The 17,576-nt window shown below is 54.7% G+C and overlaps 1 protein-coding gene and 1 long non-coding RNA gene across 2 annotated transcripts in view; one reads left to right on the top strand and one right to left on the bottom strand.

The window, feature by feature from the left end:
• Positions 1–118: 118 nt before the first annotated feature.
• The window catches only part of Fam134c (family with sequence similarity 134, member C), a 17,929-nt gene continuing 471 nt past the window's right edge, over positions 119–17,576 (bottom strand). The window contains exons 2-9 of the mRNA XM_005394466.2: positions 7,570–7,676; positions 5,798–5,828; positions 4,823–4,949; positions 4,139–4,223; positions 3,291–3,428; positions 2,611–2,693; positions 2,140–2,272; positions 119–1,913 (exon numbers count right to left, since the gene is read on the bottom strand). Coding sequence (XP_005394523.1) covers positions 1,456–1,913; positions 2,140–2,272; positions 2,611–2,693; positions 3,291–3,428; positions 4,139–4,223; positions 4,823–4,949; positions 5,798–5,828; positions 7,570–7,676 — 1,162 coding nt within the window. The 3' untranslated portion in view covers positions 119–1,455. The remainder of the gene's footprint in view (positions 1,914–2,139; positions 2,273–2,610; positions 2,694–3,290; positions 3,429–4,138; positions 4,224–4,822; positions 4,950–5,797; positions 5,829–7,569; positions 7,677–17,576) is intronic.
• On the top strand, positions 4,956–7,021 carry LOC102020075. The gene is made up of 2 exons (XR_262617.1): positions 4,956–5,737; positions 6,735–7,021. It is a non-coding gene; the product is annotated as an uncharacterized LOC102020075 (long non-coding RNA).

Consider the following 17,576-nt stretch of genomic DNA (forward strand, 5'->3'; position numbering starts at 1 on the left):
TACGTGGGCGGCGACTGTTCGCCATCACCAGAGAAAGCCAGGTGCGACCCCAGCACTCGGACCAATCAGAACTCGGGCAAGCAGAAAGCGCCTGGCAAGGACGGACGCTGAGCATCGCTTAAAAGATTCTTCTCGGAGATTTATTCCCCAGCACCAACCCCACCCACCCGATTCACAGTGGAGGACGGGCTCGGCGGGCTCTCCAAGGACAGTAAGACCATCGAGGTGTTGCCCCGCTTCCCTCCCGCCGTGGCCGGAAGCTACACTCATGCAAACGCAAACCCCACTCTTTGCTCCCAGACCTCTCTCCTCCACATCGCAGCCCAGCTGTAAGACACCTCGTGCCCCAGGGCTGCTCCAAGTCTGTTGGAGACTTAGAGGGAACCTTCCCAGTGATGACCACGAACACCACCAGCTCTTTCCCCCGGGAGCCCCCATCTGTCCGCCAAAAGCAGACAGGTCAGCACACGACACCCGCGGCGCAGAATGGGGCTCCATCCAACGTCCCTTGCGGGGAAGTGGTCCCTGAGGATCAGCAAGGGTTGGGACAAGAGGAAAGGAAGTTTGGCTTGAGCTCTGCAGGCTGGGGCAAAGGCGAAAGGCTGGCCCAGGCTTGAACCCAGTGATCATCAGGGGTTTCATCACACGTGATCTGAGCAGAGCCCAAAGGCCAGAGCCCTCCAAGGCCTCTCTCCTGACTGGCAGTCCTGCCGGCGGCCTGTGCAGTGGGGAGCTGGCCAGGGTGTGAGCAGCTGTGGCCCTGGGATGCCTGTCAGAGCCGCCTGTAAAGTGCTACTGTGCCATCCCCCTGAAGCTCTCGCCTCCCCAGCAGGTGCTGGGAAGGGACAGGGACACAGGGATAGACACGGTATTGCTTGGCTCACTGTGCAGCCCAGGGGTGGGAGGAGCCAGGGTCAGCAGCACCAGAGAGGCCTCACTCCCACCCACCTGAGCCCTGCGGCTGAGGCGATATGGAAGATGCCTGTCTTCACCTCACCTGAACCTCGCTAGCAGGACTTTCAGGACCCTGGGATCTGCCCTGGGGCCCCAAGGACAGGTGAGAAGGGCGCAGGCCTGCTCTGCAGAACCAAGGGACAAGCCTGCTCTGGAAAAGCCACGCCATGGTCTCACAAAAGACAGGACAACTCCTGCTTGTCTGCCTGGCCTGGGGGCTCCTGAGGGTGGGCCCCGAGCACCCAGGCCACAAAGCAGACAGCAGCACCTCCACCCTGACCAGTTCCCCAAGGACTGTCCTGACTTCGGAGCACACACCCCTCACGGTGAAGAACAGGATCAGGTCCCGGAGAGCAGGGCCAGGCCTCTGTGTGTCAGCCAGGCGCCCCGCAGGAAAGTGTAATTCAGGGATGGGACCTGGGCTCTTCCCTTGCCCCACCTGCGGCAGCAGGGTCGGAGAAAAACCCCAAGCACAGTGACCCAAGGAAGAAGTCTGCCTCCTCAGTGGCTCCTGGAGCCAGCAGGGTCCAGCTGATTCAGCTCCGACTGGTCCAGGAGTTCAAAGTCGTCTCCCTCAGCGTCCGTGTCCAGGTCAGAGCTGGGGGCCCGCAGGAAGCCTCGGGCTGCTCTCCGGGATGAGGGGCCAGGAGGGCCTGACCGGGAGGCCCCCGACAAAGCCATTTGGATCACACCCTGGGAGACCAGGCTGGCAAGGTTGCTGGTGAGGTTGGACCCTGCAGGCAAGGCGCTGAGCAGGAGCTCGGGCAGCAAAGACTCATCCCGGCTGGCAGGGGGCACCTGGGAGGCCCCTGCCCCCAACGGGGGCCGTAACATCAGGCTGGGCACCCCGATGCTGGTGTCATCCTCGTCGTCCAGGCCAGCAGGGTCCACATTAATGGAAGGGAAGTCTGGGAGGTCCCTGGCGAAGGACTCCTCCGGGTCGCTGTGCCCATCTAGGTCTGGGAGGACACGGGCATCTGAGCCATGGCACCTCCAAAAGCCAACTCACATCACCTGTCTCTTCCTGCAAAGCCCGGGACTGTTTCTTCCCACTGCATCACAAGCAGCTGGGACCGTGCCCCCACCCCCACTGCGTCCCTGAGGCTGAGGCTGCTCAGGGACCAAGCTTCACCCCAGCACCCCCGCACCCCCGGTCCCCCGGCCGACTCAGCCCCGCCGCCTCACCCTCAGAGCCCTCTGTCAGGGGTGTCTGGCCCCTCGAGAGGTTGAAGGTGCCGTTGTCCGTACAGGAGACCTCGGCGTCAGAGTGCTCCGAGTCCGTGATGGCCAGTTCCCTGGCCACAGCAGAATCGTCCAGCTGGGAACAGAAAAGCCCACGTGTGCATGAGCAGCAGCAGGAGCCTCCTCGGACACAGTGTCCTCAGCACCCACAGTGAGGAGTCCCGGGAGCTCAGTTCGTGTGTGATGGGTGAGGGGACCGAGTGTGAGCGTGGAGCCGGTCGCCTGCTCAGCGTGATCTCGGCAGAGTCCCAGTGTGACACTAGCTGCTCTCCACGTCACCACCGTTGGGAGCAAGGGGGCAACTGGGGTCTCAGAGGGCCCACGTCGGCCTGAGAGCGGCACTGCCTACGTGGGAGCGCCCGACGGAAGGCAGGGTGAGGGAGAAGCTGGCAGGGCAGTGGCACAGGCGGATACCTGAGGACAGAAGGCGGAGAGCTCCTCCTCGCTGTCGCTGCGGTCGTCCCCAGCACGCTCCGGGTGTAGAGCTCTGCGGCGCACTGTGGGAAGACCCGGCGGCTGTGACGCCTTCCCCTGGGAGCACAGCCGCACAGGAGCCATCTCTCCCCAACATCCGCCCTCTCCTCATGTCCCCTGCTGTGCGCTGCTCACATGATCCACACTAAGGCTCAGCTGGGGCAGCCCGGAGTCTACACAGAGCAGGCGAATCAGGCTTCCCGGGGCTGATACCCTCAGCTGTCTGGCCCAGGAGAAGCCCGGCGGAAGAGGCACGGCTAACAAAATGGCCACCTGGAAGCCGCAGGGAGGCCGGGTGTGTGCTGCGGCCGCTCCTGGGAGGCCCAGAGCTCAGCCCGCACACGCGGCCTCCAAGGCTGCAGCGCAGGGATCCGCCCGAGCCGCCTCAGCTGGGCGCGGAGGCCACCCAAGGACTGCTTCTAAGGACTGTCACGGGTGAGATTCAGCGGTGTCTGCAGAGCAGCCGGCCCAGTGCCGCACACACGGAAGGGCTTCGTCACCCCCAGCTGACACTAAGGGACAAGTCTGATGCCTGCTTTCTCAGCTGTGCCGAGTTCTCCTCTGGCTGTGAGACTGGAGCCTGCGGCCCCCTCCCTGGTGGACACGCCCAGGACACTCACGCTGCCGCTCCCTCTGCCGGGACATCATGTAGCCACGCACACTGAAGTCCAGCCGCTGCAGAGCCGGCTCCAGCCGCACGTAGGCCCGGTCCCACAGGCGGTGGTACACGGTGAGGGGCCAGGTCAGCACGGTGACAACTGAGGGTGGGAGAGGGGATGTGACACAGAGAAGAGGCAGCGTGAGGACCCCTGCTCACCCCGACGGTGCCCTCAGGGCATGGGCCTTTGGCGCGGCTGTCCTGCCCAGCCCTGCGGCACGGGGACCCTGCGGGCCCAGGCTGCTGCATGCAGCGACCGTCCGCGCAGAGCCGGGCAGCGTGGTCAGTGCACGTGCGCAACTCCAGGCCACACCGTGTGGCTCTGACGTGTGACAGCCACAGCGGGACTACCCGGTTCCTGCTGCCTCCAAGGAAGGGAGTAAACTGACACGCATGTACTTGGGGAAGGGTGGGTGCTCCCAGAAAGCAGGACCTAGTAGAGGAACCCTCAAAATTCTGTTCTGAAGACCCCTCTGTAAATAGCGACAGGCAGTTCTGTGTGGGTGGGCACGCCGGGGGCGTCCGCGGACCCTTGAAAGTTCGTAGACCTGGCCGGGTGGGAATGGCCTTGGGCTGGGGTGCGGCTGTGCTACAGTGCTGGTGTGACGGTGTGAGGCCCAGGGAGCAACGCCAGCACCTCCCTACGGGTGAGAGACAGACTCCAGACAGAAGCCCGCTGCGGACGAGGATGTTTCCACGGCACCGAGCAGGTCACGGACTACGAGCAGGCCGCTTTCTGGAGGGCCCAGGTGGCACAGAGTTTGCTGGAAAAGCTAGGAGCAGCCGGACACAAAGCAGAGCCAGACTTACGGAGCAAGTAGGACAGCAGGAGCCCAGGGATGCATCGGCCCAAGACGGCCAGGAAGGTGAGGGCCCCGCAGCTCAGCAGGCAGAACTGGAAGGCAAAACGCGGCATTACTCCCGCGTGGCCGGGCCTGGCTGGAATGGGCTCCAAGGCCCCTCAGGGTGCCGCGGTCCAGCGCGGACGGGTCACAACGACAGACGTGCCGCTCCCACACCCACTGCGGTCAGGAGGAAGAGGCGGGGGCACCCTTCCACGTACGCCCCCTTCCGGGCTGGCCCTGCGTGGCTGTACCTCTGTGCCAGGAAACTGGTACGAACAGGACTCAGCCCAAGTCACTGTGAAAGCAAGCACTGGCCGTGGAGATTTTAAGAAAACAAAACCAGTAAAATCCAACCACCTGCCCCAGTTTAACACAGCACAGAACGCACACAGGCGGCCGGCACAGCGCAGGTGGGGCACCCGCCCGGCCGGAAGGCTGGGCTGCCCCGGCCTGCAGAGGAGCTAAGGCCAGGTCTGCCTGAAGCCGCGCCGGTACCGCACTAGGCCCGGGCCGAGCTGAGCGGCCGCCCGCAATCCCCACAGACGGGCTGTCCCGCCTTTCCTCACTGAGGGGGAGCAGGCAAGGCTCTGTTTTGATGCCACATGCTGAACCAGGGGGCCAGAGATGCCCGTGAAAGGGAGACTCTTACCTTGCCTGGGTTCTGCTTTTTGAAAAGCAAAAGACTCCTTATGAAAATGGTCCCACTAACCCAGGCTTCAGCTACGTGATGGCAGAGCTCGGGCACGCTGAGCAGCCGAGGGTGCACAAAGCCCCAGCTGCGGGAGAGAGAAGGGCACTCGTGAGCAGGGTGCCTGACGGACGCCGCTTCCGGGTTTGGCCGGAGGCTGGCGCGTGGCTGGTCCGGTGCTTCAGAGGTGAGGTGTGGCTTTCTTCTTGGCTCACAGGGTGAGACCTGCACTTCGGGACTGGGAGGGCAGGTGTGCTCCCACGGCTCTGCCCGGTGAGCACGCAGCTGCGGGTCTGCGTGGGAAAATCCGACCCCGCCACCTTCCCGCGCACCAACCGCTGCAGCTCACAGGGATCGCAGGATAAAAGGGAAGCGGCTTCTCCCTGAGGGGCGCCGCAGGCGGCTGTGCGCCTCAGAGAGGACAGCACAAAGCACAGCGCGCGAGCCTGAGCACAGCAAACCCCAGCAACGGGTGGTGAACTGAGAAGCCAATGCAGGCGGGAGCGGCGGACACAGGGGAATCTCTGGCCCTGGCTTCTCACACCAGGAACCAACGTGTTTTCTGCCAGGAGCTGTAGACAGCCAGAGAGCACAGAAAACGCTGAGCGCCAGTATAAAAGCCAGGAGGCACAGCAAGTTAGGTGCCCTGAGTTCTTACGCAAGGGCCGAAAAACGCAGCCCGAACCAGGCACACCAGGCTCCGAGCAATGCACACTGCTTTCTGAGAAGCTTCTAGTATGCAGATCAGAGGACAAAGCCCGTCTCCACACACACCACTGCCTCGACCTTGGCATTTGTGGGAATGACTGCTTGGAAGAGGACAGGTTCTCAGCTCACACCTGGACAGGTGTGTCCAGAGCGTGGGGCCAACAACATGTAAGCAGAGGATTGCAAGAGAATCAGAGCAACAAAAGGGATTTAATTAGCGTTCCATACCTCTCATTGTCTAATGCGTCGGGTCTTGGCACTACAATATTAAAACAAACACCAGCATTAGTTGGTAGGGAAAACAAAACATGAAAATGTTAGGCTGTTGGTCTGACAGCTCAGGTTTTAATAAGTTTGGGGGAAAGGAAACAGTAACAGCCAAGAAAAAGGAGACACCAGAGCCGGGCGTGGTGGTGCACGCCTGTGATCCCAGCACTCGGGAGGCTGAGGCAGGAGGATCGGTGCAAGTTCGAGACCAGCCTGAGCTGTAAAGTGAGCTCAAGGCCAGCCTGAACTGCATAGCGAGACCCTGTCTCAAAGAGACAAAAAAAAAATAAAGGAGACACCAGGGTGCATGCCAGAGTTGGGGTGCTGTGGCCGGGGAGCAGTGGCCATGCCCGCTCTTTGCTTGGGGTGGGCTTGTTTCCACATGGACTGCAGAGCCCCTGGAGCTCCTCAGCTGAAAGCCACGGGGCGCCCAAAAAATGGCCCATCCTGTCCTCAGGCTGTGTCTGGGCCATGCCGGGACCACTGCAGCCTGCAGAGCTGCTCCCTCTCTGCCCCCACGGGGGGAGGGCTCTCGCCTCGGGACAGGCAGAGGAGCCGCCTGGTCCTGCCGCGCTGGAAGGCACAATGGGCCTGTATTTAAAAGCTGCGTCCCCAGCTTGAACGGCTCACCAGCGCCTAGACACTGACACAGGCCGAACTATTTCCCACATGGACAGTGCTGCAGTCTCCCACCGGGTCCTCCCGCTTCGCTTCCCACGCTGCCCTACCACGTCATCCAGCACTGTCAGCTTGGCACACAGCTGACGTCTTAGCTCCAGTGACCACCCGCGCCTCCGGGAGGGGGCCGCACTTTCTAGCCTCACAAAATCTAATCCCACCAGACTTTCAGTGTACCTCCTAGCACCCCTTAATAAACCCCCTTTGTTTTCCTTCACAGTGCACATTGGTGACACAGAACTGGACACAGCACATCTCCGTCACTGTCGAGCACAGGGCCGTCCCCCCGTGAGCTCTGCACTCCCACCAGGTGCTCCAAGCTGTGGCTCCCTAAGCTGATCAAGCTGAGAAACCCGCTGCTCCCCACCCATTCTGCCTCACTCAGACTTGTGCCAGGACCAAAACACACAAATGTACCAGCCCGGGGACCCGCTGGGGCATCTCCGGGATTCTTCAGTAACTGTCATGTAACTTTTATTTGTGTGTAATTGCTTCTGAAAAAAGAAACCATATCTTGTCTTGTTTCGTTTTTGAGACAGGGTCTTGCTATGCAGTTCAGGCTGGCCTTGGGCTCACTTTTGTAGCCCAGGATGACCTCAAACTCACAAGGATCCTCCTGCCTCAGCCTCCCCAGTACTGGTATTACAGCTATGCATCACCACACCCAGCAAGAAACCATATCTTAGGGTAGTTTCCACAGTCATAATGCCTAGACTAGTAGTTTGCAAATAAGCAACTAAAAGGAAAAAAAAGTTTCTTTGTTTGTTTTTAAACCTTGAGATAGGGTCTTTCAATGTAGTTCAGGCTTGAACTCATTATGTAGCCCAGGCTGGCCTCAAACTCACAGCGGTCCTCCTGCCTCAGCCTCCCAAGCACTGGGATCACAGGTGTCCAAAAAACAATTTTTTTTTTAAGACAAGGTCTCACTATGTTGCCCAGGCTGGGCATTGACACAGCTGGACTACCGGCAAGGACAATGCCCAATGCCACACGCCCTCTGAGCCCCACAACTAAAAGCAAGAACGCCCAAAATGGCCAAATACTACCAAACTCACCTTTTATTTCAGGCCAGATTTTGTTCTTCCATTGATCAATACAGACAACGATCATCAAGCCGAATGCAAGCAAAAACACGAGGCGGAGGGAGGTCAGTGCGAAGAACCTGCGGAGAGCAGAGACACAGATCACGGCCAGGGCGCTGCGTTAAGGGGGTTCTGGTTTCGGGTTTCTCTGATCCGACACTGAGTAGTTAATACACTTTGGGTGGATCATGTAAACTCTCCGGACGCGAGCTCTCAACTGCGGACAGAGACGCTTGCTCAATAAGGCAGAGTGCAGGACCATCAAGTGCCCGCTCAGAGGCCTTTCCGGTCCATGCCTCTGTGCAGTGCGGCCAGCGCCCTTGAGAGTAAAGCGCTCCAACGCGCGAGAGCCGAGCACAGGCACCGAACACACAGACACTGCAGGGAGCCCTGATTCACCTCGGTGTCCCACTGCACAGGAAGTGAAACGGCCTGACGAGGGCCACAGAGAGCAGGCACGGAGGCTACAATCACGTTGCTTCTTCAGGATCGGTACCAGTGCTTGTCAAACCCTTCTAAACAACCGCAAAGACGGCACACCCCTTGCTTTGTGAGGCCGGCATTACGCAGAGATGGAATCAAGACTCAAGAAAACTCCAGAGCAAGACCCCTCAGAAATACAGATGCACAGCCTGCCTGGCAAGTGCAAGGTCGTGAGTTCGGTTCCCGGTACCGGAGAAAAACAAAAACAAAACAAAACAAAACAAAACAAAAAAAAAGAAATACAGATGCACAATGCCAACCATGGCGTTGAAATCTATGGTCCCAGCTACTAGGAAGGCTGAGGCAAGAGAATCACTTGAGCCAAGGAGTTCCAGGCCAGCCTGTACAATACGTAAGATTATCTTTTAACAAGACAGAGCAAACTGAATCCAAGAAGATACTAAAAAATTATACGCCATGACCAAGTGAGATTGAGATTGAGGCCGAGACCGCAAGGGTAACGCAACACACAGGAGCTGGAGCACGCCCGGCTCACAGCGGTGAGATGACCGACGGCTGGGCTACGCTCAGCGCGAAGCACTCGCTGCCCTCGCGTGCACGGGGCCTTCGGGCCGATCCTCAGCGCCCCAGAATAAGTACATACAAAATCAAGGAGGAGCTACTCCTCCTCAAGGACATCAACCCTAAAATGTCACATGTGAACAGGCTGGGCAGGGTAACGCCGACAGCGCAGCCCACGACAGTAAGAAATTACTCATCTTCAGGGGGAACATTAATAATGTTTCCAGGGTCACTATCTTTTTGAGATGCACAGTACGATGTAAAGAAATTAATAAAGTATGGGATTTGCTTCAAGATAATAGTTTGGGGCAAGAGGAAGGGTGCAAAATTATAGGAGATAAGACTGACCAGAAGGTGTCCGTCTGAAGCTGGGTGACAGGCATGTGGGTTTTTCATATTATTCTCCTCACCTTTGTTTAAAATGTTTAAAATGTAAAACAGCAAAAGAAAAAACCAGTTCTTGCACGCCTTCTGTGACACCATCCTGGACCAGCACTGGCCCACACTTATTCTAAGGGCCTGCAGCGAAGTGCAGAAATTCAAAGCAAGCATGTACAGATACTTAGAGCGGGCTGACCACGTAATTTTGAATCTACTGACACATATGAGCTGCATTTCCTACGTCTTTTTAAGTTTAACTTCTCTGGTAACTCATACTTCACAGCAGCACTGACTTACAGCAGGTAAGGGGGAAGCAAACCATTAGCCCTGCATCAAAGAGGGCCTGAGAGATGCTGCTCGAAGAGCCTGAGGGACACCAGAGGCCTCAGCACCACAAGGCGGGGCAGGAAGGCGGGCCTGGGAAGTTCTGCAATAAATTAGTTGCTTCCCCTGCAGCGTGAGGCTAACCGATCTCACAGCACTGTCTGTGGCTATTGCAATCAACACGCTTGACCACCTATAAAAGAGCACCCTGAGCTAGGCCACAGAGCTAAGAAGGAAATACCAGCTCGGCACCTGCTCAGCACAGAGCTCTGTTCAGCTTCATGGTGCAGAAGCGTCACAAACAGACTCACAGCAGCTGTGCAAAGGAGGGTGAGGGTGAGCCGGGGGTGCTTACAAAGGGTCACGGGATGACCACGACAAAGGCCTGATGGCCCGACACAACCACAGAACAATTCCCGGGCTGTAATTCTTATCATACCCTACAAAATAAAGAGCTTGCACAAGGTCCTGCGTTCAATCCCCAGCTCTGAAAAAAAAAGAAGTTTTTTAAATAAAAGCTTTACCCAGGTATTTATAGGAACATACACACACAGGCATTATTAGTGAAACTTTAAATTTCGTCTGAAGACATTTTTGTGCTCTTGGGCTTTTTTTGGTTTTGGAGACAGGGTCTCACTATATAGTTCAGGCTGGCTTCAAAACTGTGATCCTCAGCTCCAGCCTTGGGTATGAGCACAGTATAATTTTTTTTAAGTAAGAGTGCATGTTAGCTGTGTAAGTTTTTAAAAATAAGGCTTTAAATATGATATAAAAATGAGGGATGGCCAGGCGTGGTGGCGCACGCCTATAATCCCAGCACTCAGGAGGCTGAGAAAGGAGGATCGTTAGGAATTCAAGACCAGCCTGGGCTACAAAATCAGCTCAAGGCCAGCCTGAACTGCAGAGCAAGACCCTGTCTCCAAAAAAAGACCAAAAAAAAAAAAGAAAAAAAAAATGAGGGATGAAAGGAGAATCAGGAATCCAGTCATGAATGGCAACCCCATTCCAATTTTATCCACCCCCGCCACTTAAAGGGCACTATAATTATATTCTGGATTAAAGAATGAAAGCAGCTTAGCAGAAAAGGCCTCCAGAGCCACCCCGGGCCGTGAACCTTCCCTACAAAGGCCTGCATCAGCCCAGCCTAAGCACATTAACAAGCGGAGGGCTCTGATGCCAGCATCTGTCCAGAGGCCTGAGAGGGCCCCAGCGAGGGTCCCCGTGGATCGGATCTCCATTCTCCACTCCCCAAACAGGGTCAGCAAAGAGCCGAGCTGGCTTTCCAGGCTGGCAATGGAAACACTGTTGCTCCAAGGCCTTGGCCCTCTCTGTAGCAGGTAGAGCCTGGCCTTCCCGTCTCCTAAACCAGCTTAAACTCCACTCCGCAACCGGACCGAGGGAGGCGGCAGGAAGGAGTAAGACTGGAGCCTTGCTTGTGCGTGCATGCGCGCGCAACGTGAGCAGGTCAAAGCCCAGACGACGCTGGGCGGACTGGGTGCCCAGGAAAGATGGGGAGGAGCCCGCAGGGCCGATCTGAGAGACTGCAACGAAGAACAGGCAGGGGGTGCCGGGGGGAGGGGTCGGGTCGAGGGGTCCACAGGGAAAGCCATCTTACAAAGAGGGTCTTCTCCTCCAGGACTCAAGCTGGGCGTCTCCCCCACACCGAAGCCGCGCCTCACCCAGTGGGTGCGGGCCTGACCCGGCCAGCCCTGGCAGTGCGGCGGGGAGGTGCCAATCCCTCGGCCCACAGATCGAGTCCCAGCCTCAGGGTGTCCTTTTTTGAACAAGCCACAGGAGGAACTGCAGAGGAAAAAGAGCTTTTCTGTGTGCTACGAAGTAACATTTCTTGGGGAAGAGCTTCTTTCCAACAGAGAAGACACAATGGGGCTGGGGATTTAGCTCAGTGGCACAGCGCCTGCCTGGCAAGTGCAGGGTCATGAGTTCGATTCCCAGTACGGGGCGGGCGGGGACGGGGGAGCAAAGAAAAAAACAAAACAGATAAGACACAATGGGAAGATAGCCACGGAGACCGCGGCCCCCCTCCCCGGGGTGAACTCCCCGCGGTTACCGTTGCCCCTCTGGGCCCACGTGCCGAGTACACGGCGCGGGCCGCCTCCCTTGCGCTCAGCCCCGCACGCCGGCGGCGCAGCCCACAGCTGTGTCGGAGGCCAGGCCGGCGTCGCGGTCACCGGTAAACAGCGGGGAGCAGGCTGCGCGGTGGGGCTGAAAGGGCGCCCGGGGGGGTGCACGGCGCGGCCTCCGCAGCACAAGCAGAGCCCCGGCCTCAGCGCAGTGGACATGCAACCCTTGCACCTGCGCCGGACAGGCCTTCAGCCCGCGGAGCCAACCCACACCCCCGGCCCCGGCCCGCCCTTGCTCCCGCACACTGCATGTCCATTAAACAAAGTTTAGAAAATGTAAGCAAAAGTTAAATAAAAAATGCGATGAGGGCATCACTATGTGTGAAATAGTCTTGCCAAAAATAGTAATCGTGGTGCGCCTGGATCTGATCAAGCCCGGGCTCCAACCACAGAGCGCAGGAACTCTGCAGAGCGGCCTGTCCGGCTGCCGGCCCCTGCCCTCTCCTGCCAGGCTCACCAGCCGCCACGGGCTTTCCTTCCATCTTTTCTAACTTCTATTTTTACTAGTACGTGTTTGCATTACATAACCATTGCTCTCACCATGGGGACTTAGTATGTGCATACTACAACGCAGTTCCCCCACCCTTGTTTTGGTTTTGAAACAGGGTCTTGCTATGTACCCCAGGCTGGCCCCAAACTCCCAGTGATCTTCCTGCCTCAGCCTCCTGAGTGCTGGAACCTCAGGTGTGCACCACAATGCCCAGCTAACACATCCTAATTCTTTTTACTTCCCTTCCCCTGCTGCCTTTCCCCTCCCTCTTTTTTTTTTTTTTTTTTTGGTACCAGGAATTGAACTCAGGACATTGCGCTTGCCAGGCAGACGTTTGTGCCGCTGAGCTGTATCCCCGGCCCTAATTTTTTTTTTTTTTCCAGACAGGGTCTCTGTAGTCCAAGTTAGTCTTAAACTATGTAGCCCAGACTGGCCTTGAACTTGTGGTAATGCTCCTGCCTCAGCCTCCTGAGTGCTGGGATTACAGGTGTGGCCACCACAACTGGCTCCCTCATTGGTCCACTCCACCTTCAAAAAATATCTATCCCCTTACTTCCTACTATCTGTCTTTATTTTGCCTTTTTATTTATACTTTGATTTGAACCTTAACACACACTATTTTTTGAACAGCCCAAAGGCCTGGTAGTGCAATGTCATTCACCCTCTGACACTAAGTCAATGGTTTTAGTGTTTTTGTAGCTCTGGGCAATTATCACCATTATTTAATCCACATCAGTTCATCACTCTGAAAGAAACCCACACCTATTAGCAGTCACTCCCTACCTCCCCACCCCTGGAAAAGGTATTTTTTCCACATATACCTCAGAACTAAGTATCATTAAGGAAAAATTAGTAACTCATTGCTGTTTATATTTGAATATTTTAATTTTCTTGCAAGATATACAAACACACACACACACACACACACACACGTATTTTTTTTCTTCCTTTTTTAAACTGTCCCTTCACTTTATCAGGGGCTAAAATCCACTTATCCTCTAAATAAAACATCCCTAAAAAAAAATAAATAAATAAAATTTAAAAAAAAAAAAATCCCTAGCTGGACATGGTGGTGCAGGCCTGTAATGCCAGCACTTGGGAGGCTGAGGCAGGAGGATCCTTGCAAGTTCGAGGCCAGCCTGGGCTACAAAATGAGTTCAAGACAAGACTGAACACAATAGCGAGACCTTGTGTCAAAGAAAGACATAAAGAAGCCGGGTGTGGAGGGGCACGCCTGTAATCCTAGCACTCGGGAGGCTGAGGCAGGAGGATCACTGTGAGTTCGAGACCAGCCTGGCCTACAAAGTGAGCTCAAGGGCAGCCTGGACTGCATAGCAAGACCCTGTCTCAAAAGAACAAAATAAAAAAATAAAAAAAAAGACATGAAAGTAATTACTTAACTAAAAATCATCCCTCAGGGGAAGGGATGAAAGAATGAAAACGTGTTATGCTCACAGATCAATTTCCCATGATTAATGTAAGCATCTACTGCAAACGTGGACTAATAAAAGCTTTTTAATTTTTAAAAATAAATAAATTGTTCCTTGGATAGCAATCTGGTGTCCAGAAAGATCATGAGAAACTTTAGAAACAGTCTTTCTGAGGTTAATCACACCACAGACCGTCACTGTCCGTACAGGTTACGTTAGGGTTTGTTATAACTGATGACTGCACCCTTTTCAACCAGAGAAGACACCACTTGCAGGCTCCTTTGTTACTGCAGGCTGAGCGTGTCGCAGTGGCACTTGAGAACAAAGCCTCCTATCCTACAGGGACAGCAAGCCCATTATTGTGCGGCACTGTGGCTGTCTGGTTCATGAGCCAGGCTGGTAAATTAAAAGGAGAGAGTATACCCAACCTGTATTGCATAATTACAGTTGTCGCTGCACAGAAGCAGAAATGAAACCAGACAGGCCTAAGGACCTCGCCTTTTGCTAATGCGGACGGCACCCAGCCTTGCCACGGGACAGATCGCAAGGGAGGTAGAGGCAGCTCTGTGGCAACCGGAAGCACCAGGAGCCCCCATGGCCGCCAGGCCCCCGTTCCGCTGACTTCACCGCAAGTTCAGTGTGTAGATTTTTTCCTTCCATTTCCTGTTCTTCTCAACTGTTGTTTTATTTTGGTATCAGGACTTGAACTCAGGACCTTGTGCTTGCCCGGCAGGTGCTGTGCTGCCCAACTGTTTTTTCATTAACTTCAGTTTTTACATTCGTTTGTTTGCAGTACTGGGACCAAACCCAGGGGTACTCGACCTAGGCATGATACCCCCAGTCTGCTCTACTGTGAGACAGTTTCAGTAACTCGCCCAGGCTGCCTTTCAAACTACGGAACTTGCAATCCCCCTACCTCACCTTCGAAATCTCGGGCATGTGACAGCACATCATGCCGGGTTCTCCTTCAATCAGAACTGCTATACTGTGTACCCTTAATCACCTCTCAGGAACTTTTTATGGTTTTGTTTTTTGGGACAGGGTCTCACTATGGAGCTCAGGCTGGCCTTGAACTATGTAGCCCAGGCTGGCCTCAAACGCAAATGATCTCCTGCCTCAGGCTCCTAAGCACTGGGACCACAGGGGTGCGCCACCACACCCAGCTTATTTTTTGTTTTAGGGGAGAAGGGAAACATCTTTTTTTTTCATTTGTGAAAACGACAGATTCCACAACAGACAGTGTGGTTGGCTCACACTCATAAAGGTAAAGCAGCCCCCGACGGAGAACTCCACAGGGACTCAGCTTGTGGGCCGCACTCAATTTCCCTGATTCAAAGAAAACCTAGGGTCACAGAATGTTGAAAACTGCCTGGGCAATTTCATGAGACCCTGGCTCAAAATAAAAGAAAAAAAATTTTTTTTTTTGGTTTCTGAAACAGGGTCTCACTATGTAACCCAGGTTGGCCTGGAACTCACGCCGAGCCTCCTGCCTCAGCCTCCTGAGTGCTGGGATTAGACGCATGTAAAAAATTTCCAAAAAGGCCTGGGAATGTAGTGAAGTGTGAAAGTTCTGAGTTCAGTCCCCAGTACTGGGGAAAAGAAATACAATCTATGAGAAGGGAAAACTTAATGTTTCTACTATTATAGGGGCTGGGGATTTAGCTCAGAGGCACAGCACCTGCCTGGCAAGCGCAAGGTTGTGAGTTCGTTTCCTGGTACCGGAAAAAAAAAAAAAAATACTATTCTACTACAGATATGACCAATCAGTGACCAAAGGTAGTCTAGGCTGCAGCACCTCTGGCTGTAACCACCATAATTCCTCTGCAACCTGAGGGGTGAGGGACCAAAGCCTTGGAGTGCTACAGGTGACAGGCTGTTGGAACAGATCTTTTATTCATCTATTTAAGATGTAAGAGAGCACATTCAAAGGTATAGCAAAGCCATGAGCAAAAATACAGAACACTCAGGGAGCTACCTACCTGAATTTGATGACTCTTTTGTATTCCTGTCCCATCTTGTAATACTTCAAATGCACAAAACATTTGTTAATGATGTCCCATTATTCATAACACACAATGAAAGAAAAAAAAATTTTTTTCTTTGGTACCAGGAATCAAACTCAGGACCTTATGCTTGCCAGGCAGGCGCTTGTGCCACAGACTTATACCCCCGGCCCTGAAAGAAAAACTAAGTATTCCAGGTTTGACTTTTCAGATCTGACCTAATGACTGCACTTCCTTCCTGTGAGAACTAAGCCGGTCCCTCTTCTACATTCCAAAGGAAACATCAACACTCACACTCTGCATGAGCTCATGGTGCCTGAAGTCTTTGGTTTAAACCCCAAATCACCTTCCCTAAAGAGTCTGCCAATTCCAAAGGCAGACTGCTGAGTCTACAGACCGCAGCACACCCTGTCCTCCTCCCAGCAGAGGCAGGTCCACCTACCTACCCTGCAGTGTCAAATCCCACCTCCTTTCTCTCTCTCCCTCAGCTTCCCCGAGAGTGAAGGGAAAGTAACACGCTGTGTTCTGGAGTCGAAGCAGGGAAGCTACCAGGAAACACCAGAGATAAAGGCCAATCACAGCGATGCTGTAAGGGACCCAGAGTACAAAGAGGTTCTGAGGGAGACCCTAAACACAGCATATTAGTAAACCGAAGAATACACTGTTGGGTGCCAGCAAATTAAAGCTCACCATGGAATTTAAAGTCCTGCCCAGTCAGATCAGCTCCTCCTATGCAGACACTGCGCCCACAGTCAACAAACTGGTTTAGGGAGGGCCAGCTTTCTTCCCAGGGGTTCCAATCCCCCATGGGAAAAGGCTTTGACTGGGTAAATGCTCCTGAATGAGATACTGTAGTCAAGGGTTTCTAACAATGACCAGTGCCAGGAAGTTGGTACTTCTGGAAGAAGCATTACCAAAAACAGGCAACGATGGTGGTGCACATCTGTGATCTCAGCACTCAGGAGGCCGAGGCAGGAGGATCGCCAAGAGTTTGAGGCTAGCCTGAACAACAGAGCAAGACCCTGCCTCAAACAACAACAAGAAAGTTTGCTAAGGACTCTGAAAGCAAGGCTGCCAGAGACTGCTGCGACACCTTTAACTTGGGGCTCATTCAAACAGGGAGGGGACTGGCTTAATAACTGAACCATGTCTTCCAGTCACTGAACCTGGAATTATTTGTTCCAGTTCACTGAAAGTTTTTTCAGACAAAGGACAATGTTTTCATTTTAAAACCAAGAACTTTAAAAAAAAAAAAAAGGCCACCTGTTTGGGCTTTTGTTTCTTGTTTTTGTTTTTCTTCTGGTACCAGGAATCGAACTCAGGACCGTGCGCTTGCCAGGCAGGTGCTTTTGGTTTTTGTTTCTTTAGACAGTCTGGCTATGTAGTTCAGGTGGGCTTTGAACCCGCTATGTACCCCAGGCTGGCCTCAAACTCACAGCAATTATCTTCCCCTGGGATTCCAAGTGCTGGGATTCCAAGTGTGTGCCACCATACCTGGCAAGAAAGCCGTTTTTACCAAAGACAGTATTAAAAATTGCACACTTTGTAGTTTCGGGCTTTTCCAGATTAGTCTTAATCTCAGTCAGCTGCAGAAGCCCCTTGCCTGTCAGCTCCTTTGGCATTGGATCAACAGTATTTCCAGGTCATTAATAAGACACCAGCTATGCTTGGTAGGTTACACAAAGCCCTAAGTCCACAGGAGGCGATGGCGACCCGGGGGACGAGCAGCAGACCCGTCTTCCTGAGTGTGACACACTCAGACACTTCAGAGTTCTCTGTAGCGCCAGGCGTCCAGCTCCGGAAACTCACACCATCGGACACCCTCGATTTCGCTCCCCACAAACCGTGCCCCGGGGGGCCTCCTCTCTAATTCCCTCGGAACAGGGAGCAGCGACGGCGCACCTGGCTTTGGGGACGGGTCAAATCCCCCAGGCGCTGTTTCCTAACTGTCCTTCGAACACGTCCCCTGCTCCAAACGCGCAGTTCTGCAGGCTCACGCCGGCGCCGGCGCGGACGCGGAGGACGCTAATCCGCGCGAACGGACCCAGCCCGTTTTCTCAGCACACCGCCGGCGCCCGGGACAGCCCGCGAGCCTCTCGCCCACCGTCACCGCGGAGCCCTCGGGGCAGCCACCAGCCCACCGGGGCAGGGGACGAGGGAGCCGACGGCCGCCAGGGGGAACGGCTCCCCGGCGCACGAGGCGGCC

The sequence above is a fragment of the Chinchilla lanigera genome, unplaced genomic scaffold (assembly GCF_000276665.1).
Source record: "Chinchilla lanigera isolate Chin_1 unplaced genomic scaffold, ChiLan1.0 scaffold00050, whole genome shotgun sequence".
NCBI lineage: Eukaryota > Metazoa > Chordata > Mammalia > Rodentia > Chinchillidae > Chinchilla > Chinchilla lanigera.